Consider the following 27,273-nt stretch of genomic DNA (forward strand, 5'->3'; position numbering starts at 1 on the left):
AGTATATATTTCTCACAATTCTTGAGACTGGGGAGTCCAAGATCAAGGTACTAGCAGATTTGGTGTCTGGGTAGCACTTCACTTCCTGTTCATAGAAAGCCATCTTCTCATTGTGCCTTCACTTAGCAGAAGAGCTGAGGGAAAGGGCACCAATCTCATTCATGAGAGCTCTATCATGACCTAATCACCCCAAAGGCTTACGACATACTATCACTTTGTAGGGTTATGAATTTTGAATTTGGAGAGGGCACAGACATTCAGTTCATATCAGAAGGTATATTTTGTGTACTGTATGTGGAGGAACATAGGCACTTAAATAAATTGTAGTTATTCACAGTTTAAAATTCTGCCCCGCCCAAAAAGTAAGCAGACCTTTAAATTAAAAATAAATGCATTTGATTGCATCTCTCTTTTTTTTATAGTTGTAGCTATTTTAACAGCAATGCCAAATTTTTTTGCTTAGTATATAAGTATGTTAGTAAACGGGGCACCTGTTTACAAGGTACTTAACTATGGGAGAAATTTATATACATGAACTGATAAAATGTAGAGAACAAAAGAACATTTTAAATGGAAACCATTGTATTGTAAGTTAGCTATCTCCATCTCTAAAATAAACTGCGGAAACAACTCCTCATCCTTGTTTTTTAATGCTTCTTGAATTCCCTCAGATTCACCTTAGGATCTGCTTTCTAACCCATAGCACCAACATTGATTCAGTTGCCAAACCTTACTGGTTCTTTCCTTAGTAACTCTCACATTTCCTTTCCTTTGCAGATGGCTAAATGCGTGACCTTCAGCTAGTTGCTTTAAATTATTAGGGCCAATAGTTTTTTGCTATCTCAATCTAACATTTATTTTTATCCTAATTAGATCATTACTGGTTTATGTAAAAACTGGCAAAAAGTTTTTAACTGATGTTTTTGTTCCAATTCAGCCTTCCTATTAATTTAGGATTAATCTTTCTAAGGCATATTTCCATTTCTGTTGAATTTGCCCAGCTGAAGTACTATCTCCTACATCTCCCTGGTCACCGTTTTAAGAACTCAAATTGCATATTTTTGTGTAACGAAGGACAGTTACCTGGCATTCAGTAAATAAGTTGCTTGGCTGTCTATTTTATATGATTGTTTAGATAAAAATCTTCTTTACCATGCCAACTCCTAGAGAGTAGAGGCCTTACTTTAGTATAGATCTTTGTCACTGTGGTGACTACACTATGGTACACACAGAAGGAATATGAGTTTATTGAATGCACACATGGTCAATGTATTTTATTGGATATGCTATAGGAAAGGAAGAAAATTATACATAGACTCTTGTTTCAATGAACTTGGTGGCCATAAGCTACATTATAACAGAAAATTTAAAATTTGAAACTGTTCTAAAAATGTACATGTTGGATATGATATATCAAAGTTGGTGTGAGCATAAGAGGAAACAAGAATGAGCCTTGGAAGAAATTTATTAGACTCAGATCTCAGAGAGAGGAGTCACTGTATGCCACACACAGATATAGGAGAAGACATCAGGGTAGTCAGGAGGCAGAGAACAAGAGCACAGGTTATGACATTTATTGGGGTTTCTCAGGGAAAGGCAAGACTGGGCACAATAACAGTTTAGGATTGGCTAATTTAATTCCTCCAGGCTTTGGGCTATAAGGTTGGTTTCTAGTTTCCTACTACCTGGCCTGGGTTGATTTATGGTATGGGAAATACTAGCTTGGTGTGTGAGAGTTAGATAAGGATTTAGTTGGTGTTATAAACTCTGGATTAGCTGGTTTGCATATGAAAAGCATGCTAGTAGACAAGTAGTTCTCTTTAGGAATTTGTCCTGAAGGGACTGTCGCTTGCGCTGTAAGCCCCCTCACCTCCCATGTCAGAGCATCAAGAATACAGAAAATAAGAACATATGTTCGCCCTAACCGGTTTGGCTCAGTGGATAGAGCGTCGGCCTGCGAACTGAGGGGTCCCAGGTTCGATTCCGGTCAAGGGCATGTACCTTGGTTGGAGCACATCCCCAGTGGGGGGCGTGCAGGAAGCAGCTGATTGATCTCTCTCATCGATGTTTCTGACTCTCTATCCCTCTCCCTTCTTCTCTGTAAAAAAGCAATAAAATATATATTAAAAAAAAGAACATATGTTCATATAATTGACCCTGTGATGAATGGATACGAAATATATGAATAAATAATAAATAATCTACACACACACACACACACACACACACACACACACACACACACACACCAGAACAAAACCTCTGCTAGTATATTTTGATGGTTCTTGCTTAAAAAGAAATTGAAGTAAAGCAACTATATGACATATTTATGTTGGAGTCTTTGTATTTCAAGACCTCCTTTTCTCTTCAGAGCAAGTAATTTCAGCAGTTCCTAAACATCCAGAAAGGGCTTTTCTTTCTTTCTTTTTAAATATATTTTTTACTTGATTTTTTTACAGAGAGGAAGGGAGAGGGATAGAGTTAGAAACATCGATGAGAGAGAAACATCAATCAGCTGCCTCCTGCACACCTCCTACTGGGGATGTGCCCGCAACCAAGATACATGCACTTGACCGGAATCGAACCTGGGACCTTTCAGTCTGCAGGCCGATGCTCTATTCACTGAGCCAAACTGGTTAGGGCCAGAAGGGCTTTAAAAAAAAAATACGGTAAAGCCCTAAATTTTTATAAAATGTTAAGTATATTTGGAAAATCCTTTATTAAAACATAATCATGTTCTTTAAATATTGTTAACAGAAGGACAATAAATAGGGGAATGTTTATATGTTAGTGCCTTGATCTGTAAATAGGGATGATGGTATACCCTACTCATGGTGTTATGAGGATTAAATGAGATTACTATGTCATTTAGCGCAGTGCCAGGCACATAATAAGCTCTTGATGTATGTTAACTGTATACCTCTATGTAGATAGAATGCATAAGAGGGGTATGAACTTGTAAACATACTCATTTGTAAACAATTTTTAAAATCAAATTAGAAATAGCTCCATATGAATATTATTTTGTGGGCTGTCAGCTAAGACAAGTCATTTTACATTAATTTTATATTTTATCAGGGAACTCAAAATGCTGTAATGACTATGGGTTGTACCGTTTCAAATTTCTATTGGTAATAATTTAGAGAATAGACACTAATTTTTTTTGATGTTTTAGTCTTATTTCCTTCAGTCTCAATTTGTTTTATAATACACTTCATGATCATTACGTATATGGATTATTTTAGAGATTCTTTACAAAGTGTCAGTAAACAATAACTTCACGTTAGGAATAGGGAAGTACATGCCTTGAGTGAAGTAGCCTTTTGCTCCGTTGTTATCTCTGTAACAAAAATAATTATGATTATTTAAAGTTAAAAAAAAGCATTCTGAATTATTTATTGTTGTTATTCACTAACCTTGAGTGGTTAATGTCATCTTTCAAAAGTCAGAATCATAAATGCATTAACTGCACATTCAGTTGTTTAATTAAATAATTAAAAGAACCATAAGAAAAAATACCCTTGTAGGTAACCAGAGTTGACAATTTAGTATTTATTTTCTCAGTCTTTTTTTCTGCATATATATTGGGGCTGAGTGACTTTTAAAAAAATGTTTTATTGCGGAAGAGAGAGGGAGAAAGAGAAACATGGATATGAACATCAATCAGTTGCTTCCTAACCGGGCATCAAACCCTTGACCTTTCAGTGCCTGGGATGATGCTCAACCAACTGAACCACATTGGCCAAGGCTGTGTGTGATATTTTTAAACAAGAATGGAGTTACATAGTGCCTCTTTAATAAAATACTCTCTTGTGAACATTGTTTTTTTTTTTTTTAATATATCTTATTGATTTTTTACAGAGAGGAAGGGAGAGAGATAGAGAATTAGAAACATCGATGAGAGAGAAACATCGATCAGCTGCCTCCTGCACATCTCCTACTGGGGATGTGCCCGCAACCCAGGTACATACCCTTGACCGGAATCAAACCCGGGACCTTTCAGTCCGCAGGCCGAGGCTCTATCCACTGAGCCAAACCAGTTTCGGCTGAACATTAAATTTTTAGAGATGGATTGTTCTTTTTAGAGTTTGGAGTTATTCAGAGAGAAGGAAAGAAGAAACACTTATAGCAACTAGGAAGGCATGGTAGTTCAGAGGATTTTGAAACTTAAACTTTGAAGTAAGTAAAATTTGAAGAATTAAACATTGGCACATAGACATCTGGCAAAATTACTAAGGAATTGAAATGATGCCTCTTTAAATTAGTTATTTAACAAAGTGTATTTCTCAGTTTTAGAATTGTTATCAACATGGCTCTGCTTGGTGTTCATTAACAATACTGTTTTTCAGGCCCCATAAGTTAAACATAAAACATTAACAGAGGTTTTTGTTCTCCAAATAAAACATTTAAAATCATTTAAACTTTGTTAGAATTCATTGTTTTAAAATTTGTAATACATGTAGGACTTTATTAAACTCATAGACCATATTAAAAGTTAAAATTGATTGTGGACTTGCATCACACCTGGAAATAACCAGATAGTCCTTGATTTATGAATGAATTGTGTTATTAAAATCTTTAAAATGTTCTTTGCGTATGGGAATTTTGCTAGATAAAGAAGTTTTCAAGCAAATCTTCCTTAAAACATATTGCACCTAAGTATAATATTTTAATAATTATATTTAAGTGAACTAACTGTGTAACATTTTCTATAGAAAAATTCATTTGAGTTTTAAATTTGGATGTCAGAAAAATACCTGCACCCTTCAGCTATCCTGACTTGTTTAGTTCTGTTGGTTTATCAGTTCCAGAAAGTTCAGGATAGATATTTGTTGGCAGCATTTAACTTAACTAAAGATAAACAATAATCTGATCATAGCCTCTGCTTCCTAGGTAAGAACCTCTTATCACTCCAAGTTAATTATTTCCCTAATGTTTTGATTTTGGGAAATAGGGCATTTGTTCCTGTGGGGTCATTTTAGAAGTTGGGGGCTTTCTATGCCTTAAAACAATTCTTTTATTTTTTTTCTGACTACCAAAATAATACATGTACTGTAGTCTTTTTTAAACTTATAGAAATGTATAATCTAAAAAATGGAAGTCACTTTCCCCCCTACATTCTAAAGATGGCTACTACTATTTATATTTTCATGTCTTTTACACTTGTGTTAAAAGACATAATTTTATTCACATTTATATAAAGGTCTGTGATTTGCTTTTTATTTGATACTAGGGGCCCGGTGCACGAAATTCGTGCACTGGGTGTGTGTGTGGGGGGGGGGGGAGTGTCCCTCAGCCCAGCCTGCCCCCTCTCACATACTGGGAGCCCTCAGGCGTTGACCCCCATCACCCTCCAATCGCAGGATCGGCCCCTTGCTCAGGCCTGATGCCTCTGGCTGAGGCGTCCGGCCCGGGCAGCGGGGACCCGCAGCGGCAGCGGCCCCACGATCGTGGGCTCCGCTTTTGGCCCAGGCAAGGGACCCCTAGCTCCTGGGACTGCCAGCTTCAACCGTGCCCAGCTCCCATCGCTGGCTCCACCCCTACTTCCTGCTATCACTGGCCAGGGCGGAAAAGGCGCCTGATTCTCTGGTCATGGCTGGGGGGCAGGGCAAAGGCGGCCCCAGGGCCGCCTTTGCCCTGCCCCCCAGCTCTTAGCTCCCCCCTGGGTTTCTGATCACTGTCAGTGGCAGGGGGCTTCTTCCTGCTTTCCCTTTCGCCTCCCTGCATTGTGCCTACATATGCAAATTAACCGCCATCTTGTTGGCAGTTAACTGCCAATCTTAGTTGGCAGTTAATTTGCATATAGCCCTGATTAGCCAATGAAAAGGGTAGCTCGTACGCCAATTACCATTTTTCTCTTTTATTAGTGTTGACTAGAGGCCCGGTGCACAGGATTCATGCACTGGTAGGGGGACCGTGGCCTGCAGGTATCAAGCGCCCCCCCCCCCCCCCCCCAGCACACTCATCCCAGCTGTTCCCAATGCCCACAGCGGTAGCAGCTGCTCATCCTGGTCAGCAGCAGCTCCTGTGTTGAGCGTCTGCCCCCTGGTGGTCAGTGCGCATCATAGTGACTGGTCGACCAATCGTCCTGCTGTTCAGTCACTTGGCTTTTATTATATAGGACTAGAGGCCCAGTGCACAAAAATTTGTGCACTCGGGGGGAAGGGGGGTCCCTCAGCCTGGCCTGTGCCCTCTCGCAGTCTGGGAACCCTCGGGAGATAACGCCCTGCTGGCTTAGGCCTGCTCCCGGGTGGCAGAGGGCAGGCCCAATCCCTAGGTGCAGCCCCTGGTCGGGCTCAGAGCAGGGTCGATTGGGGTATTGGGACGCCGCCCCCTGTCATGCACAGAGCAGGGCGGATCGGGAGGTTGCGATGCCACCCCCAGTCACGCTCAGGGTAGGGCCGATTGGGGGGTTGGGGCACCGCCCCCTGTCACACTCAAGTCCGGGTCGATGGCGAGGTTGCGGCGCCACCCTGTCACGCACAGAGCAGGGCCAATCCAGGGGTTGGGGCGCTGCCCCTGTCACACACAGAGCAGGGTCGATAAGGGGGTTGGGGAGCTCCCCCCTGTCACACACAGAGCAGGGCCCATCAGGGGGTTGAGGAGCTCCCTCCTGTCACTCACAGAGTAGGGCCAATAGGGGAGTTGGGGCACCGCCCCCTCTCACACTCAGGGCAGGGCAGATCAGGGGGTTGGGACGCCGCCACTGTCACACTCAGGGCAGGGCCGATGGGGAGGTTATTGCTCTACCCCATCACACACAGAGCAGGGCCCGTGGGGGGGGGAGTTGTGGCGCTGCCCTCTATCACCCACAGAGCAGGGCCAATTGGGGGGTTAGGGCGCCGCCACTCTCACACTCAGGGCAGGGCCGATGGGAAGGTTATGGCTCTACCCTGTCACACACACAGCACGGCCCGTGGGGGGTGGGGGCGGGTTGGGGCGCCGCACCCTGTCACACACAGAGCCGCAGGGCGATCAGAGGTTGGGGAGCTCCCCCGTATCAGGCACAGAGCAGGGCTGATCAGGAGGTTGGGGCGCCTTCCCCTGTCACAAACAGAGCAGGGCGGATAGGGAGGTTGTGGCCCCGCCCCCTGTCACAGCTGCAGGGCGATCAGGGAGTTTGGGCGCTGCCCCCTGTTACGCTGATCCCAGTGCTGGGAGGCCTCTCGGCTCCGCTGATCCTGGTGCTGGGAGGCATATTACCCTTTTACTATATAGGGTAGAGGCCTGGTGCATGGGTGGGGCTGGCTGGTTTGCCCTGAAGGGTGTCCTGGATCAGGGTGGGGTCCCCACTGGGGTGCCTGGCCAGCCTGGGTGAGGGGATGATGGCTGTTGGCAGCTGGTCACACCCCCTTCAAGGTGGGGGTCCCCACTGGGGTGCCTGGCCAGTCTGGGTGAGGGGCTGAGGGCTGTTTGCAGCTGGTCACACACCCTTAGGGTGAGGGTCCCCACTGTGGTGCCTGGCCAGTCTGGGTGAGGGGCTGAGGGCTGTTTTTAGGCTGGTGGGTGACGGAAGCTCCCAACCGCTCCTTTTTTTCTTTCTTTTTTTAAAATTCTGGGCCAGCTTTAGCTCTGAGGCTCCAGCTCTTAGGCCTCGGCTGCTGAAAGCAGGTATCTGGTTTGTTTTGGTTCAAAACAATGTATAACTCCAGCTCTGAGATCCCAGCTCGGTGAAAGCTGGTTTCTGGGTTTTTTTTTTAGCTTCTATATTTGTTAAAATGTTTCAAACTGCAGGCACAGAGGCCTGCAAGGCAGGCGGGGAACGTTGGTTTCCTCCGTCACTGAAGCAAGCAAGCCTCATGTTAGTTTCAAGCTGCCTGGCTGCCGGCCGCCATCTTGGCTGACAGTTAATTTGCATATCGCCCTGATTAGCCAATGGGAAGGGTAGCGGTCGTACGCCAATTACCATGTTTCTCTTTTATTAGATAGGATAGGACATTTGTCTTAATATATAGACATTCTTTTTAATAGAAACATCAATTTTTATTACATGGATATTCCATAACTTACCTACTTATTACTGGAAATCGGGTTATTTCCTGTTGTTTTTTCCCAATTACAAATAGATTCAATAAACATTATTTTACAATGTATAATGAGTTCTTAAAAGGAAAGATTCTGGGTCAAAGGGCATGCATGTTTAGAATTGTAAAGCCTATTGCAGCTTGCTCTTTAAAAAGCTTTTTTTGGCTTATATTTTAAAGATTTTTTTAGAGAAGTGTGTTTGTTTTTTTGCCAATTTAGTGTAAATATTTTTTGCCATTTCTTAACCCTTTGGGAACACAATAACACCACATAAGAATTTAACATCTGTGGATGACAGGATATAGAATGACATGATAATGTTTATATTTTTTCTCAAATGGTTGGGTTAAAAATCTTTTTGTTCTTGCCTGGTCAACTGAGAACTGTAACAAAACCTTAGCCAGAACATAAGGTTAAATATATACAGTTGATTAATCAATTACACATCTGTTAGTAAAAGTATGGGAAAGGAAAGGAAAGAGAAATAAATTTTTTTTTTATTCTACCCTTTTCCCTTATCAATACTGTAAACAACTGTCCTTTTCGCAGTATATTTAGTGCCTCATTTTTCACATTTTTGTACTTTTTAAAAAATATAGTTTTATTGATTTCAGAGGGGAAGAAACAGATTGAAACATCAGTGATGAGGGAGAATCATTGATAGGCTGACTCCTGTATGCCCCCTATTGGGGATCGAGCCCGGAATCCAGGCATGTGCCCTTTACTGGACTTGAACCCGGGACCCTTCAGTCCACAGGCCTACCAATGCTCTATCCACTGAGCCAAACCAGCTAGGGTGCATTTTTATACTTTTTGTTGTGGTGATTTTACAGTTTAAAATGATCCCTAAGCATAGTGCATAGTGCTGAAGTGCTATGTAGGGTTCCTAAGCCCAAGAAGTCTGTGATACGCCTTACAAGGAAATACACTGAGGCATGAATTACAGTGCTGTTGGCTGTGAATTCAATGTTAATGAATCAACAATATATATCAAGATGCCTTCAAACAGAAACACACATAAAAGATTACTATTGGTCAGTTGCCAAAAATGTGATCAGAGCTTATAGGAACCTAACCCTGAATATTCCGTAGGGGCAGTGATTTATTTGCTAATGAAGTATTCATGGTGACTTCATAGAACATAAATTACTGCAAACAACCACAATTGATTGTATTCCCAAGTAGACTAAAATAAAATGACTATAGTTATAACTAGAATAATGATGGAGTTGCCTAGAAGGTGGTGCAGTAGTGAAATCAATCTTTAGCATCCCTCAGTTTTCTTCATGTTTTGTAGAGTTTTGCATCATCTTTTAAGAAGGTATAAAAGAACCCAGTAGTCACCATCTTTGTAGCTTTTCTTTTTCTTTTTTGTAGCTTTCATTGACCACAGTTGAGAATGCAGAAATTTTCATTTTCTGTCTTTAATGGCAAAGAGAAGAAAATTGACCGAGAAAGAAAGCTATTTTTTTAAAATATATTTTTTATTGATTCTTTACAGAGAGGAAGGAAGAGAGATAGAGAGCCAGAAACATCGATGAGAGAGAAACATCGATCAGCTGCCTCCTGCACATCTCCCACTGGGGACGTGCCCGCAACCCAGGTACATGCCCTGGACTGGAATCGAACCTGGGACCCCTCAGTCCGCAGGCCGACGCTCTATCCACTGAGCCAAACCGGTTTCGGCGTAAGAAAGCTATTTCACAATTACTAGATAAGTCAGAAAGTGAATGTGGATAGTACCACTGATGGATGATGGTGAAATTGATCATTGAGTTTGGAGATAATTCCACATGAATTTTCACAAACTCAAGAATTGAGGAATATATTTCTTAGGTTCTAAAGGAAATAGGATGTTCTTATCCAGTTAGTTATTTAACAAGAAGGATTGTATCTTTTAGCATTTTGCATGAAGCTAGACCAGCCGTGGGCAAACTACGGCCCGATCCTGCCAGTTTGAAATGAATAAAACTATTGAAAAAAAAGACCGTACCCTTTTATGTAATGACTAGGGGCCCGGTGCACGAAATTCGTGCACTGTGTGTGTGTGTGTGTGTGTGTGTGTGTGTGTGTGTGTGTGAGGGGAGTGTCCCTCAGCCCAGCCTGCCCCCTCTCACATACTGGGAGCCCTCAGGCGTTGACCCCCATCACCCTCCAATCGCAGGATCGGCGTCAGGCCTGGGCAGGGGACCCTCATTTCCCCCCATCACTGGTTCTGCCCCCAGCCCAGGCCTGATGCCTCGGCCAGAGGCGTAGACCCCCATCACCCTCCGATCGCCTGATCAGCCCCTTGTCCAGGCCTGACGCCTCCGCCAGAGGTGTCAGGCTTGGACAGGGGACCCCCATCTCCCCCCTGATCATTGGCTCTGGCCCCCGCCCAGGCCTGAGGCCTCTGGCCCAGGAATCATGCCTGGGCAGGGGACCCCCATCTCCCTCTGATCGCTGGCTCCACCCCCCCGCCCAAGCCTGATGCCTCTGACCCAGGCTTCAGGCCTGGGCAAGGGGACCATCATATCCCCCCAATCCCCGGCTCCGCCCCAAACCCAGGCCTGATGCCTCGGCCAGAGGAGTTGACCCTCATCACCCTCCGATCACCAATCACCGGATCGGCCCCTTGACCAGGCCTGAGGCCTCTGGCAGAGGTGTCAAGCCTGGGCAGGGGACCCCCAGCTCCCCGCGTTGCAGGCTCCGCCACTGCCCAGGCCTAATGCCTCTGGCTGAGGCGTCCGGCTCGGGCAGCGGGGACCCGCAGCTGCAGCGGCCCCGCGATCGTGGGCTCCGCTTTAGGCCCAGGCAGTGACCCCTAGCTCCCGGGACTGCCAGCTTCGACCGTGTCCAGCTCCCATCGCTGGCTCCAACCCTACTTCCTGCTATCACTGGCCAGGGCAGAAAAGGCACCTGATTCTCCGATCATGGCTGGGGGGCAGGGCAAAGGCAGCCCCAGGGCAGCCTTTGCCCTGCCCCCCAGCTCTTAGCTCCCCCCTGGTTTTCCGATCACTGTCAGTGGCAGGGGGCTTCTTCCTGCTTTCCCTTTCGCCTCCCTGCATTGTGCCTACATATGCAAATTAACCGCCATCTTGTTGGCAGTTAACTGCCAATCTTGGTTCGCAGTTAATTTGCATATAGCCCTGATTAGCCAATGAAATGGGTATCGTCGTACGCCAATTACCATTTTTCTCTTTTATTAGATAGGATGTTTACTTTGAATTTATATTAGTTCACACAAACACTCCATCCATGCTTTTGTTCCGGCCCTCCGGTCCAGTTTAAGAACCCATTGTGGCCCTCGAGTCAAAAAGTTTGCCCACCCCTGAGCTAGACCTATCCTGTATTGGCTAAAGTGATGTATAACAGTATTTTTTCTTATGTTGGTGCAGCAAAATTTATTTGATGTAGCATGTAAGTGAACAAATGCTGAAATCAGATGTGCATACAAAGGTAATTCGGAGGAAATAGATGAAGTAGAAATGAAAATCATCATTAGGTTGAACATTTTAATTGGTTTTTATAAATCTAAAGACAATAATATTTGCATTATGGAGTAAAGAAGAGTATTATCTCCTTAATAAAATGATGTGCCATTAGTTTTCAAAAATACTGCATTTTAACAGTAAAAGTGTAAAAAGAACCAGAAGTAATGATGAGGTAATACTGATCTGCTATCAGTATTTACAACTTGAATATGTATGTATTACATTTCTCTAGTTTTTTTTCCTTCTCTGTTACTGGTCCTGTCTCTGAATAATGTATTTTTTCTTTCCCAAGGCAATGTCCTTTACTTAATGTTTTCTTTGCCTTTTTGTGCCTCCCAGAACTAAATGTTTCCTTTTTTTTTTTTTTTTCCTTGAAGAGGAATATTGTGAACTGATATTGGCAGTGTTATTTTTCTCAAAAAAAGAATTTTTTTTTTTTTTTACAAAGAATCTTTTTTTAAAAGAATATATTTTATTGATTTTTTACAGAGAGGAAGGGAGAGGGATAGAGAGTTAGAAACATTGATCAGCTGCCTCCTGCACACTCCCCATTGGGGATGTGCCCCCAACCAAGGTACATGCCTTTGACTGGAATCGAACCTGGGACCCTTGAGTCCACAGGCCAACACTCTATCCACTGAGCCAAAACGGTTAGGGCTCAAAATTTTTATATGAACATTTTGAAGCATAAAGTTGAAAGAGTAGCACAATGACCAACAGTTAAAATTTTGCCACATATTTTTATCTGTAGTATTTGTATTTTTAAAATATTTTTTTAAATTGATTTCACAGAGGAAGGGAGAGGGAGAGAGAGAGAAACATCAGTGATGAGAGAGAATCATTGATCGGCTGCCTCCTGCAGGGGATCGAGTCTGCAAGCATGTGCCCTTGGCTGGAATCAAACCTGGGATACTTCAGTCTGCAGGCAGACGTTCTATCCACTGAGCCAAACCGGATAGGGCTATATTTTTTAAAAAACAGATTCCTTATTTCTGAATTACACTCAGCTGTAATTATGTGCTATTAATAAACTTTTCCAACAATCTTAGCATCATATCCTCATAATTCCATCTTGTAGCACTTATTTATCTAAGGATTCAGTTGTTTTTTAATGGGCATGCTTGGCAAGTTTTTCTGTCCTCTTCCTTATATATCCATACTCAATCCTAAATTGAATTTAATATTCACTTATCCCTCCCTTTTTTAACTGTGTTACTTGACTTTGAATGGCAAATGTAGATCAGTGATTAAAACTTAATAGAGTTAGCATACTATCTGGTAATAGTAAACAATATTAGCTGTTGGGTTTAATATGAACTCTGTTTTCTTTTTCTCACACAGGACATCATTGAGGCAATCTTTCTAGTGATTTTTTTTCTGGGTTCATTAATTCCCTTTTCCTTCTTGCTTATCATTGACTTTGTTTTCAAGCCATATTGTTTTCAAGCATTTAACCAGAATTTGACCTGGATGTGAAATGTCTCAATGTACCATTGATTTGACTTTCTAGCATACTAGGAGGAAATTATTAAAGCTATTCATTTTGATGAGACATTTGGAAAAAATAGTAATGTTTAATAATTGTACAAAGAAGTTACCAGTTTTATGTATTTGGTGGTAGAAAAGCCTCTGTTAAATATTATCCCCATGGCATATAACTTGTTAGTGTTTCTTTCCTTTCCTTTTTTTGAGTAAGGAAAGGCTTATTGATCTAGAAGGCCTAGGTAGAGAGGATGGGAGAACTAATTCTCAAATCCACCTTAAGAGAATCTGGAGTTTAGGCATACTTTATTGTCAAGGAGGGGTGAGGCAAAGGGTGTGTGCTTAGACAGGTAGGCAACAAGCAGATCCAAGGAACAGCTCGAAATTTAAAAATCCCTTTGTTCTTGGCCTACCCTCTTAGTCTGGTTCTAGAGTCCTTATTTTGTGCATATTTCCCCACCTCTTCCCTGAGGAAGGGGTTGCTCAAGCCTCAAGCAGAATTTCTTTAGTAATTCGCGTATCTATAGCAGGAGATTTAGCCTGAAGGTCATTGGAGACAGCAAGCATTTCACTCTTGTAATTCCCCCTTTTTTGTTCATCCTTTAATTTTGAGGGAAATAGGGCACCTGAGTCCAGGTTCAATTAAGAGGGAGGATTGGCTTGTAAAATGGAGTCAGATTTGTCACACATCCTGTTGCTCTTAATCTGACTCCTACAATCTCATGGGAAGTCATAGGGAGTAATATTTTTTAAATAATATATTTCTGAAATAGTTATACTGTCTCAAAATAGGTATCTCAATACTTTGATGGGACTAAAAGTACCAAAATTATTTATCTTGAGTTATTACTATGTAGAAAAAAAGAGCTTAGGTTAGTTTTAAAAAGGGAAAACATCTGTTTTATATATTTCTTTAACTATTTTGTAACAATCTATTTAATTTTTATTTTGAATAGACAATATATTCACATGGTTCACAAATCAAAGTGTAATATAAGTACACATTATGAAGTTTGCTCTTATTATTTAACTACCCTGTTTCCCCCTCTACTCACACCTCCTACGGGTAACTATGTTTATTAGTTTTAGTATATCTAAAGTTTCTTTATGTAGATGTAGGCAAATATGAGTATATATTGTTATTCTTCCTTAAGAAAAAAAATAGCAAATCATGTACACTATCCCACATCTTGATTTTTTTCTGCTTCACTAATAATGCCCTTGAGATCTTTCCATATCACCATGTAAAAATTCACTATTTTTTCGTAGAGCATAGTATTCCAGTGTGTACATTAAATCGTTTTTTAGTGGATATTTAGAATATTTCTAGTCTTTTGTTATTATACACAGTGCTGCAAATACACATAAATACACACATTCTCTCACACACATATTTATAACCTGTCCTTTTAGGTTCTCCAGCTGGGCCTATCTAGACAAAAGATTAACAAGAGAAACAAGAGAAAAAAAACAAGTTTATTAACACATGCTTTGCACTTACACAGGGGAGCACTCAGTAATGAGTGAGTAGGGGTGTTAGAAGGTGGGCGTATATAGCATCTTAAAAAGAGAACAATAAATGTTTAGATAAGTAACAAAATAGAAAGAACTTTGAATTTCTGGGGTGGCAAATTGTGGGAAGGTAACTAATACCGGCTAGTTAGTAAAATTTATGTAGCTTTTGCTGGTGCCATCTCTAAGGGTCCAGAGTTGTCTCTGGTGATTAACTTCTGCCCTTCCTGGTAGAGAGGGAAAGGGGACACATTTACAAGTCTATGTTCCTGCTTTTAGGCAAATACCAGAACAGAGAGCTTTTATTGTATTCTTAGTGGCCTTCAGCTGAAAATAATCCTTATGCCAAAGTGGCATATTTTGGGGTGGCATACACTGCTACCCTTCAGCACTTAGGTGTATCTGTAGGATAATTTCCTGGAGATGGAATTGCTAGGTTCAAAAAGAAAATAAAAATATTTTGTTAGTTATTGCCACCTTCCTCTCCCATCAAGGTTGTTCTATCTTTTACTCCCACTATCAAACTCCCACTATCAGTGTATGAGTGCCCTTTTCCCCAACAGATTAGGTCTTTTTACTGTCTCCAAAATTTTGCCTTTTCCAGAATGTCATATAGTTGGAGTAATACAGTATGTAGCCTTTTCAGATTAGTTTCTTTCACTTAGAAAATACACATTTAAGTTTACTCCATGTCTTTTCATGGCTTGATAACAACTCATTTCTTTTTAGTGCTGAATAATATCCTATCATCTCGATGTACCAGTTTATCCATTCATGTACTGAAGGACGTTTTGGTTGCTTCCAAGTTTTGACAATTATGAATAAAGATGCTATAAATACCCATGGGAAGGTTTTTGTGTGGACATAAGTTTTCAACTCCTTTGGGTAAATACCAAGGAGCACAGTTGCTGGATCATTATGATAAGTATGTGTTTAGTTTTGTAAGAAACTGCCAAACTGTTCTTCCAAAGTGGCAGTACCATTTGCATGCCCACCAGCAATGAGAGATCTATAGCTCTATATCCTTGCTAGCATTTGGTGGTGTCAGCATTTTGAATTTTGGCCATTTTTATAGGTGTTTAGTGGTATCTCATTTTAATTTACAAATTCCCTGATGACTTATGATCTAGACCATCCTTTCATATGTTTAACTTGCCATCTACTTCTTTTTTGGTGGGGTGTCTGGTCAGATTTTGGACTGTTTTTTAATTGGGTTCATTTTCTTATTGAGTTTTAGAGTTTTTTCTTGTATTTTGGATAATAGTCCTTTATTAGATGTCTTTTGCAAAATTTTTTTCAGTCTGTGCTTGTTTTCTCATTCTCTTGATAAATGTAAACGTTTATAATAAAAGGTTAAAAACCACATAGAAAAGTACATAAATTAAAAGTGTGTGTCTTGCCTTGCTGGTGTGGCTCAGTGTTTGAGCGTCAACTTATAAACCAGGAAGGTACGGTTGGGGCATATGCCTGGGCTGCCAATCCCTAGTAGAGGGTGTGCAGGAGGCAGATGGATGATTCTCTCTCATCGTTGATGTTTCTCTCTTTCCCTCTTCCTTCCTCTCTGAACTCAGTAAGAATACATTTTTAAAAATTGTCTGGCTCTATGAATTCTAAGTGAACATATTATTTCCCCGTTTATGTTATCAGTCTTTTTACTGCTTTTAGTTTGTTTTGCTATATAATAAATTGAGTTTTCTCAAATGGGTACATGGAATCTCTTCCTCTTTCCTTAACTCAGGACTTTAAGTGTCTTCCAAAATTCTTCCTGGTATCTTTCAAGACTTTAATAATTCCCATGTCCCTTTTGTATATCTTTTATCTTAGCACTTAATCACAATCCCTTATCCCACTTGTTATTCTATACATTGTAAACTCTTTTAGAGCTAGAATTCTTGTTTTATTTGTCTTTGTGTGTCTAGAGTTTGGAGCAAAAGAAGTATTATATGCTATTACTGTTTAGTATGAATGATTGTTTCTTGGATTTTAAGTGCCTTTGATTTTATAGCCATTGCTCTCTAATTTAGGTATTCTTTGTTTATTATTGTTTAACCAACCAGTCATTCATTCCTCTTGTCATCCTAACATTTTCTGCTTTTCACTAGTTACCCTTGAAGATTGTTTTGGAGAAACATTGACTTATTTCTGGGGCCTCTGTGAGAGAGTAGAGATCTCTTGTGTGTTTTCTTTCTTTCATCATAATTAAAACTTATGGGAATGTTTTGATGTAAACAACTAATGCCATACTTCTAAGTTTGTTTTCTTAATTTTTGGGGGGGACAATATGTTATATCTTGTTTTCCTTTTTTGTATGTTTCTGCAATATAATTTTATGAAAACGTGCATACAAAGAGTGAGAGATTAGTATAATGAACTGCCACATACTGTTCACAGCTTCTTGTTAGTAACTCATAGTACTTTAAGGTAAGTACTTAAAATACTGTTAGAGGTGTACAGATTCCTAGAGACTATTTAGGGCTAACCTCCCACCCCAAAATACAGGATAGTAATTCAGATACAAATTTAATTTCCCTATACATAGGGATTTAAACCTCCTTGATGTGATCTGTTTCATTATTGAACAGTTGTATTTGTATAAAGAGCTAAAATATGCTTCTGAAGAAACCCTGTTTGATTCATTTTAACTACTTCAACGCGAGGCTTCCAGTTTATTAAAGACAAATTTATAGCTTTCTTATTAAGCTAAAAGAATTAATTTTAAGTGGCATCATAAAATAATTCGTGGTGGACCCTGGCCTGTGTGTCAATGGATAGAGCATCGCCCTTCGCGTCTAAGGGTAGAGGGTTCGATTCCCAGTCAAGGGCACATAACTGGGTTGCAGGTTCTTCCCAGGCCCTGGTTGTGGGCAGGCGGGGGAGCAGGGGTAGTGGAGGGGGGTGCAACCAATCTATGTGTTTCTTTTTCTCCTTTCCCTCTCTTCCAGTCTCTAAAAATAAATGGAAAAAATATCCTCGATTGAGGATTAACAAAACAAAAACTTGTGGTACTAGTAAACTGATAAGACATTGCACATTTTAGGACTAAGGGAACAATTTCACTTTCTTGACTGATTTGTCAGTGGTTACTGATAGTCTTATGAAGGGCCAGTATTTAGAATTAATTCTTAGTTTAAAACTTGAGCACATTTTAACCACATATGGAGTTTTTATGTCTTTGATGTTAAAATGGCAGTCGATAAACTGAAACCCGTTTGTTGTGGTCACATTGCCTTTCAATTGTCTCCTCAGCATAACCAGTAGATGCTTCATTTATGAGTTCTGTAAAAAATTTGTTTCCTATCAGAAATTGCCAATTCAGATTATTTCATTAAATTCAGAATCACACCATAGTGGTATCTATATGGTAATGTATGTGTCAATTATTTTATTACTAAAAAAAAAAAACAACAGCCCAGGTTATTTAAGTGATTCCCTTTTCAGCTGGACTCTCTTATATTGGTAATGGCTTTGAATGAAGATCACTTTCTGAGAGAATCTTTATAAACCCTTAACATTTCCCCAAATGTTCAAGTCACTTAATACAGGGTGTCCCCCCAAAATATGTACACACTTTAGCAGCTGGTAGCTCAATTTTGAAAATGAAATGTATTTTAATAAACACTGCCTATATAGTTATTCAAAATGTGTGTATACATTTTTTTGCAACACCCTATATTCTGAGTCAATCATGCACTATGATATATATATATATATATGTATATTCCACAATGAAAACTTTGTATGGAACATATTTGCTAGATTTTTCAGAATAACTAAAGTTATACTTAGTCTGTATTTCAGCATTTCCTTAGGTTTTTTATGCAAGATGAAGATTGTGTTTTATTTCCATTGGTAGTTCTAAACTAGAATATGTTTTTCTCCTTGATTTCTGTAGAGCAGGTTGTTGCCCTGGATGCCCAAAATATTATAGCTGTTTCATGTGGAGAAGCTCATACATTAGCACTAAATGACAAGGGCCAGGTGTATGCTTGGGGTCTCGATTCTGATGGACAACTTGGCCTGCTAGGATCAGAGGAATGTATCAGAGTACCCAGGTAACAAAGGTGACCAAAAAGAGGTCTTTAATAATCTTTTATCATAAATTTATTATTAAATTTTCCTGTATACTTTGGGCATGTAAAAGTTGACACCTATTATATCTCCCCTTTGTATTCTGAAGTTTACTAGTTAGGTTCTTACCTTTAATTTGGGTGGAGTGCCCCGTTTTTTATATACTTTTGTTTTCCCCCACATATCTTGACTAGCTCAGCTATTGACATAGTAGATATTGATTGGTTGCATGTTTCTCTATCTTGTTTTTTTAGTGTTTATTGTTTCCATTCAGTACAAAAGTTCCACATACAAAAAAGTTCCACATGCTTAGTGTAAAAATAATTCAGCTACTTTCCACTTTTTTATATAGCAGTGACCATAATTTAATTTATGTTAACCATTAAAGTCATCATAGAATTATTTTAAAATGAAAAATAAATAATGCTTCATCAATGTTGTAGCCTTAAAGATTTACATAAGGCATAATCATTGTTTTAATGTTAAAAATTGTAAGAACATATCTAGGTAAAAATATAAAGATTTAAATAAAAACATCTAATTTATTTTAGATAAATAAATAATACATGAAGTCATGCTTAGTTTTTAAAATTATACAGTTTTTTTGCCTCCTTAAATTCTTGCTCTTTCTTCCTAATAGTTATAGGGACAAAAGAGAAATCTCCAGGGAACCAAGGAATTAAGCTAATTTTAGGTAGCACTTTTTAAGCACACATTTAGATATTTTGTATTTAATTTAAAATTGATGTTGATTTTGGTTTAAGAGATATGAAGTAATACTTGGATAAGAAAATGGAGCACAAGAACTACTAATATATATCAGAACAGGAACTCTCATCATTGTTAGAAATGAGTTTTTTGTTGTTGATCTTTTTAAATTAGGGAAAGGTAGCTCCTTTAATAAGCCTGTAACCTTCCCTGTGTTGTAACATATTAAAAGTTTTTTTATCTTTGTTCTGACATTTTATATTTGTTGTAGTAATAAACTGTTGAGATACATCACAATCACCTATTTTTTTTTTATTGAACCTGTAATTAAATTTCACAGACCTCAACAAATTTCTTCCCCCTTGTTTCTTTTGCGATAACAATTAATTAAATACTTGGGGCGTTGAAACAAATAAGTATTCCCATTATGCTTTTAATGTCTCTTAATGATGGTTCTGTTGGGGAAAAAAACCTTTTTTTTTTTTTAAACTAAGTAAATTAAATTCTTTTAGTCATTTCAAATTTGATTTCTTTCAGAAAATGGTATTTTGCAACCAGTGGTCTTTGACTAGGTAATACAAAGCATTCATAGAAACATAGTGACCTCATGTTTGTCATATTCTCTGTTTTTATTTTCTCCCAAAAGTAATTGTTGTAGAATGGGGTTTTTAATTTAAGATTTAAAAAATTTTGTGGTTTTAGGATTGAAAAGAGATGTACATGTTAGATTTTCTAGGTTAATATTCTCAACCATGATTCATGGCAGAGCTTTCTAGTTTTCCCTCATTTTTACTCCACTGGTGTCTTAATTCTCACTACTTACATTTTTGTTTCAATTCACTCCTGGTATATGAGATTTCAGTCAGTAATCTGTAGAATAGCGGTTCTCAACCTGTGGGTCGCGACCCCTTTGGGGGTCGAATGACTCTTTCACAGGGTTCGCCTAAGACCATCGGAAAACACATATATAATTACATATTGTTTTTGTGATTAATCACTATGCTTTAATTATGTTCAATTTGTAACAATGAAAATACATCCTGCATATCAGATATTTACATTATGATTCATAACAGTAGCAAAATTATAGTTATGAAGTAGCAACAAAAATAATTTTATGGTTGGGGGTCACCATAGCATGAGGAACTGTATTAAAGGGTTGCGGCATTAGGAAGGTTGAGAACCACTGCTGTAGATGATTAGTAAATGGGAAAGAAAGATAACTGGTTTTTATATTTGTTAAATAGCTATATTAACATTAAGCTGTGTTGTCATTTTTCCTGTTCAAGCTCATCCGTTTTTTTGTAGACTGGTCTGTCTGGTTTATTGTGACATAAACATTGTTTTTACTGATATTTCCAAGTTTTAAAGGTCAATTTAATATTTCAGTAAAAATATACTTTTATGAAAGACTGCCAATAATTTTTCTCTTTAAGTTTCAGTACCATATCACTTTTTAGATGCAAGGCTTTTTCTAGATTCTTAGAGACATCAGCCAGCTTTGTAAATTTCACATACATTTTGAATAAAATGTATCGAAGACAGGAGGAAACGCATATACTAATAGATTTTTTAAAATTACTGTTTATGATTTTCATAACAGTGATCAGAAATGTGAGGATTCACATTAGACTGTACTTTCTTGAGAACAAAATCCATGTTTATGCTAAAAGATGAGTACGTAAATTAAATGATACTTTAAAATTAAAGAATGTAAAACTAATAATTGGAAATTGGAAATTCTTACTACTTTGATAATCTTTTTCTACTTCTAATTTTGTTATGTTTTGAAATAATCCATTCTTGAAAAAGACTGAAATTATCGATATCAGTGGTCTCTGTAGACCTGAATTTTTGGCTAGTTATTTCTTTTTATGTAGAATATAAGTTATACTTTTATTTTTAAAAAGTTAAGCCTGATTTTACTATTTTTAGTTTAATGTAACTTGAAATACATACTTTGCCATGCAAACTTTAGAAAAATAATTGTAGTAAATTTGTAGCTTATTTTTTAAAGTTCTATTTATCAGACATAGGTGTGATATGATCCTTGTGAGAACAGCTGTTTTTGGACTGTACAAATCCAACAGCTTGGTCAGAATTCATTTTCTTAATTCCACTCAGGTTTAAATATATGTTAAAATAGTTTTAATACTAAAGTCTCGAAGACTTTATAAACTTACTCTTTAACAGTGTATTCATTACATACTTTTTGTAAGGCACTGGGGTAGATGCCAGGGATTGTGTGGGTATAAGACACATAATCTGCCTTCAGAGAGTTTATTGTTTAACAGTACACTGGTAATAAATGAATAAGTATGTCAGTAATTAATAGTGATAAATGCTGCAAAGGAAAAGACACAGGGTACTATAAGAATGTAGTTTTGATGTGTTTTACTTGGTTTGCAAATTGGACTTGATTAATTTCTGTTTTTGCATTGCCAATGTTTGATTTTGGTAATTGAAGAAAAATGAGCATTTTGCTACCTTTTTAAAATCTGAGGGTACATTAGATCCTTCTAACTTGTTGGATTCTGCTAAATTATAACAACGTAACTTTCAGGCTTTATATTTAAGACATAAATCCACTAAATACAAATATTCTTAATATAATAATATGGGATTAGAGTAACTCATCTTTCTCCTGCTCAAAATTTGATTTGCTGAAGCTGCCTCCCGAAAATCATGTGTATCGACTCTCTGGTCAGAGCTTGCTCCGGACTTTCATTTGGTCGAATCAGGTCAGGTGGCAGTATCAGGTAAAGGGAAATAAGAACATATGTTTCCTTCCCACTTTTTTTCTTTAAAACATTCATTCAGTAAAAATAATAGAATGATCAGGTAAAGGGAACTGCTTAAGAAAAACCTGGGATGTTTGATGCAGTTACTTGATTTTTGTATTGTTTGAGAAATCAAATTGCAGTTAAGGAAAAATCAGAAATGGGAGAAAAAAAGAAACTATAAAAATATAAGGAAAAAACGCAGGACAGCAGAAATATGACTGAACATGTCAGTGATAATAAGTGTGTATTGATTAAATTTTCCTGGTAAGGAATTAAGTTGAATGTCACTGATTTAGATGCAAAGCAAAGGGGCCAAAAGGAATTGATTTCATAATTTGTGAATTGGTAGTAATTCACATAATAGGAATGTTATTTGTTCTTAACCTGATAGAAGAGAACATATATTAAACTAGGCCAGACATCTATTTTAGACAAATTAGATCATGTACATTTGTTTTACAAATATATTACAAGTTTTATGTGATAAGTTTTTTAAAATTTTTTTTAAATTTTGATGATATAAGAAATTATAAAAGCACTCTGAGGGATATTTGAGGTATGCACATAGTTTGCTAAATGTCCTTTCGAAGTATTTTCTCATCACACTTTTAATTTCCTTTATGTCTATATTTTGTGTACTGACTTTAGCATAAATTTTTGGTAAATTGGGCATGTATAAAAAATAACATGAACTGCTAGGTTGGTAGGAAACAGCTTGTGCATAGTAGGTGGTCAAGAAATAGCATATATGAATAGTATTTAGGATCAATTTAATAAATGGAATTAACTGATCCTGATCTCTCTTCTTCTTTTCTAGAAATATTAAATGTTTATCAGATATCCAGATAGTACAAGTTGCTTGTGGTTATTATCATTCACTTGCACTTTCTAAAGGTAAGCATTGTTTTTATTTTATTTTCCTTTTTCAGTTTTATTACTTGATACTTTAATTGAGCAGAAAGTCCTCCAACTTTGTTCTTTCTTAAAATTGCCCTGATTCTTGATTCTTTTCCATAAACATTTTAGAATTAGCTTGACAGTTTTCACAGACGCACAAACTATTGGGATTTTGATTGGGATTGCATTGTCTCTATAAATCAATTTGAGGAACGTCTTTACACAATGTCTTTTAGTTCCTGAACATGCTGTATCACTCCATTACTTTAATCTTTTAATTTTTCTCAGTAGTATTTTTTTGTTTTCTATGGAGAAGACTTAGGGCTCGTTTTATTAGACTTTTCCATAGGTATTTGATATTTTTTGTTGTTGTATGGTGTCACTGTTAGATTATATATTGCTAGTGTATAGCCATGAATGACATTTATTTTTGTGTCTAATTGTTTCTTTAGCTTGTTAAATGCTATTCCTTCATAGCTGGGGAAAGTTATAACTTGCCTAATCTCATTTGATTTCACACATAAACTTTTTATAAATAAAAACAGAGGCCAAGATTCCTATTAGCTTTGTTTGATTTCCTTTCTTATTAGTTTAATTTTTTCATATTATTATTTTAATTTATTAAATGTCTGGTGAGGCCTACTATGAACGAAGCACGACGTTAGAGCTGTAGGAAAATATAGATAAGTTAACACATTGCAGACGGATCACAAGAATTCTCGCTTCATATTACACAATGTTTTACAAAGTATCATACTTTAAAAAGATATTAACTTGTAAGAACATGTAATAAATAACTTCAAAATGCAATGGGTATTTAATTTTAAAGCATGCCTTTAACATTTATGTAAAACGTTTTTTGTACTCGTTCAGTAGAAACTTATCTGGCCAGTGGATAAAGCTAGCAATAAAACTACTGGTCTGCAGTATGTTAAGAGACATATCTTAAGATAAGTTTTAAGGAACATACCATCTAGTGGAAGAGATAGATATACAAATAAATAGCTATAAATTAAGGGAAAATATGTGTGTGTGTGCGTGCGCGCACATGCGCGCACACACACACACACACACACACACACTCACTCTAGAGGTCCGGTGAATGGATTTGTGCACCGGTGGGGTCCCTCGGCCTGGCCTGCGGGGATCGGGCCAAAACCAGCTCTCCAACATCCCCTGAGGGGTCCTGGATTGCAGGAGGGTGGTTCTCCGGTGATGCACCCCAAAATCAGGCTCCCTCCTCTCTGGTTCCTAATGCATCACCCGAGAACCACAGCTGCCAAGTCACCGCAGCTCGGTAGCTCCTGCATTGAGCATCTGCTCCCTGGTGGTCAGTGCACATCATAGCTACTGGTCGGATGGTCACTTAGGCTTTTATATATATAGATGCTACTTTGAACAAGGTAAAAGTAAAATGCAAGAGGAATGAAGAAAAAGTGTAGTTAGTTCCAGTCAGTAGAATTAGTAGCAATAATGAGGGGATATGTATTTGATGCAAGTCTTGAAAGATGAGAAGAATTTATTCAGAATTGGAGAAATGGTTAGAAACAGCTAGGGGAAATGTTGAGGATTGGCTAAGATGATAGTATTAGTAAAGGCATAAAATCAGGGAACTATTTTGTTTATTTGAGTATTGACGTAGTTGTTTTTTTTAAAAATATATTTTATTGATTTTTTACAGAGAGGAAGGGAGAGAGATAGAGAGTTAGAAACATCGATGGGAGAGAAACATCGATCAGCCGCCTCCTGCACACCCCCTACTGGGGATGTGCCCGCAACCCAGGTACATGCCCTTGACCAGAATCGAACCTGGGACCTCTCAGTCCGCAGGCCGACGCTCTATCCACTGAGCCAAACCGGTTTTGGCGACATGTAGTTTTATGTGGGTATTGTGAGAGCATGGGAGACATGCTCATACTTTAGTTGAAACTGAAGTAAAAACAAATCTGTTACAAAGGGCCTTAAATCCCAGAGTAAGGAATTTAGACTTTTATAAGTAGTTGGGAAACTGGCATCCCTATATTCTTTATTGTTACTTTGTCAACTTCTCTCTTAATATTTTGGTAGGTAGATCCATAATAAATTTAAAACCAGAGGTTTTACTGTTGAGGGCATTTTTCTATTTTGACTCATAGGTAGGTAATCTTTTGCCTTGTTCAGGTTTAATCTTAGTACAGTGTCTTATTTACTGAGTGAATCTTTCTCTCTCTCATTTTCTTTCTGTCTTTCCTTTTGACCACTTAGTATGAACTAGACACTCTAGCATTGGTTCTCAACCTTCCTAATGCCGCGACCCTTTAATACAGTTTCTCATGTTGTGGTGACCCCCAACCATAAAATTATTTTCATTGCTACTTCATAACTGTAATTTTGCTACTGTTATGAATCGTAATGTAAATATCTGATGTGCAGGATGTATTTTCATTGTTCGCGACCCACAGGTTGAGAGCTGCTGCTAGAGTGTGCAACATTCAGTGATAAGCAGTACACTTCTAGCCCTTAGGATACAGTCGCACAAATAACACTGTGATTACATACTATGAAAAAAGACTGTAAAGAAAAAATCTTTAGGATATTTAGAACATGTAATAGAGCAGTGGTTCTCAACCTGTGGGTTGCGACCCCTTGGGTGGTCGAACGACCCTTTCACAGGGGTCACCTAAGACCATCCTGCATATCAGATATTTACATTACGACTCATAACAGTAGCAACATTACGATTATGAAGTAGCAACGAAAATAATGTTATGGTTGGGTCACAACATGAGGGACTGTATTTAAAGGGCCAGAAGGTTGAGAACCACTGTGAGGGACTGAACTTAATCTGAAATCAGAGAGAGCTTCCTGCTGGGGGAGAGTGGAAATGAATTAGACAAAGATGAAGGGGAAATTTAGGCGAAAGGAACAGTAAGTGCAAAAAATCGGCATTTTTCAGGTGAGCAACAATATCAAATCTGCATTTTTATATTTCTATGTATATGTACAAATGCCTGCTAGTATATGCATAGATTATTTCTGGAAGTACTTATCAGTAATTGGTAAAGAGTAGTTATTTCTTGGGAGAGTAACCAAAGGTCTAATTTTAGAGAAAGACTTACTTTAAGCGCGTACTATTTTATAGTATGAATTTTTAAAAATCAGTTGTTAGTGAATTAGTTATTAGTTTAATGTATTAGTTTCATTTATTTAATAAAAATAAATAAAAAATATGTTTAAAGTTGCAAAAGAGGGTGGCAGTGTGGGAACAAAAGTGACAAGCAGACCGAACTATTATAGGAACCAGTTGAGATGGTGGGGAGTGGATCTATTTGACAAATGCTACTAGCATATTATTGATAGCTGAAACCTTGAGCTTGGATGAGTGCCTCTTGGGAGAAATCATAGAATAAACGTAAAACCTGAGGAATATTAAAAAGAGATGGTCCTTTCCTGAGGAGAATAAAGTTACTTGACTTACCATTCATCACTAAAGTAAGTCAACTTAAAGTATACTAAATATAGAATGTTCTTCTAAGTAATATTATGTGTTCATATAAGAAATAAACTTAAGAGGAATATGTGTTTCCATCTAATAAGGGGAAGAATATCTCAAAATAACTTATGATCTTCAAATGAAAGTTTGTGTGAGACAAATCGTTAATTTTGTGATTTTTGTTTTACAGCAAGTGAAGTTTTCTCTTGGGGACAGAATAAATATGGCCAATTGGGTTTAGGCACTGACTGTAAAAAGCAAGCTTCACCACAACTGATTAAGTCTTTGATTGGAATCCCTTTCATGCAAGTTGCAGCAGGAGGAGCCCATAGTTTTGTACTCACCCTTTCTGGAGCTATCTTTGGATGGGGACGCAACAAATTTGGTCAATTAGGTCTTAATGATGAAAATGGTAGGTTCTCATTCCTATAAATTTGCTTTTAAGAAGAGATGATCTTTTGAAATGGATCAATGATTCTTAGTGTCAAAGAGAAATGTACTGAAATTTTAAAATTTCATTTGATGATAATTTAGGGGATGGTGGGAGGCCAAAAAAATAACATTTTATCATAAACTATAGAAATTATAACTGCACAAAAATTATTTGCTTTTGGATGTTCATTAAAAGAGGATTGAAAAACATTACTTCAAATTGGTAGCCACATTATAGGCCAACATTGGTGAAAAGAAGCAATACAATTATTTTGAAAAGTAACAAAGCATTAATCTTTGAAATTTTCAAGGAATTAGTAAAATAATCTGGAATAATCTTTAGTTTGAGCTTCACTTTTAACATTAATGCTAGAGTCTTGAAAATAAACATTTTGAATTAAAAAAATTATAACTACTTGAA

The 27,273-nt window shown here is 38.0% G+C and overlaps 1 protein-coding gene across 9 annotated transcripts in view; it reads left to right on the forward strand.

The window, feature by feature from the left end:
* The window catches only part of HERC4 (HECT and RLD domain containing E3 ubiquitin protein ligase 4), a 110,230-nt gene that overhangs the window by 17,242 nt on the left and 65,715 nt on the right, over positions 1 to 27,273 (forward strand). For 7 of the 9 annotated variants that reach the window (XM_059662569.1, XM_059662561.1, XM_059662564.1 and 4 more), the window contains 4 exons: positions 18,385 to 18,544; positions 21,938 to 22,027; positions 22,869 to 22,945; positions 26,611 to 26,832. In XM_059662569.1, coding sequence (XP_059518552.1) covers positions 18,385 to 18,544; positions 21,938 to 22,027; positions 22,869 to 22,945; positions 26,611 to 26,832 — 549 coding nt within the window. The remainder of the gene's footprint in view (positions 1 to 18,384; positions 18,545 to 21,937; positions 22,028 to 22,868; positions 22,946 to 26,610; positions 26,833 to 27,273) is intronic. The other 2 variants (XM_059662565.1, XM_059662566.1) reach the window with 1 other exon arrangement.

This window comes from Myotis daubentonii, chromosome 13 (genome assembly GCF_963259705.1).
Source record: "Myotis daubentonii chromosome 13, mMyoDau2.1, whole genome shotgun sequence".
Lineage (NCBI taxonomy): Eukaryota > Metazoa > Chordata > Mammalia > Chiroptera > Vespertilionidae > Myotis > Myotis daubentonii.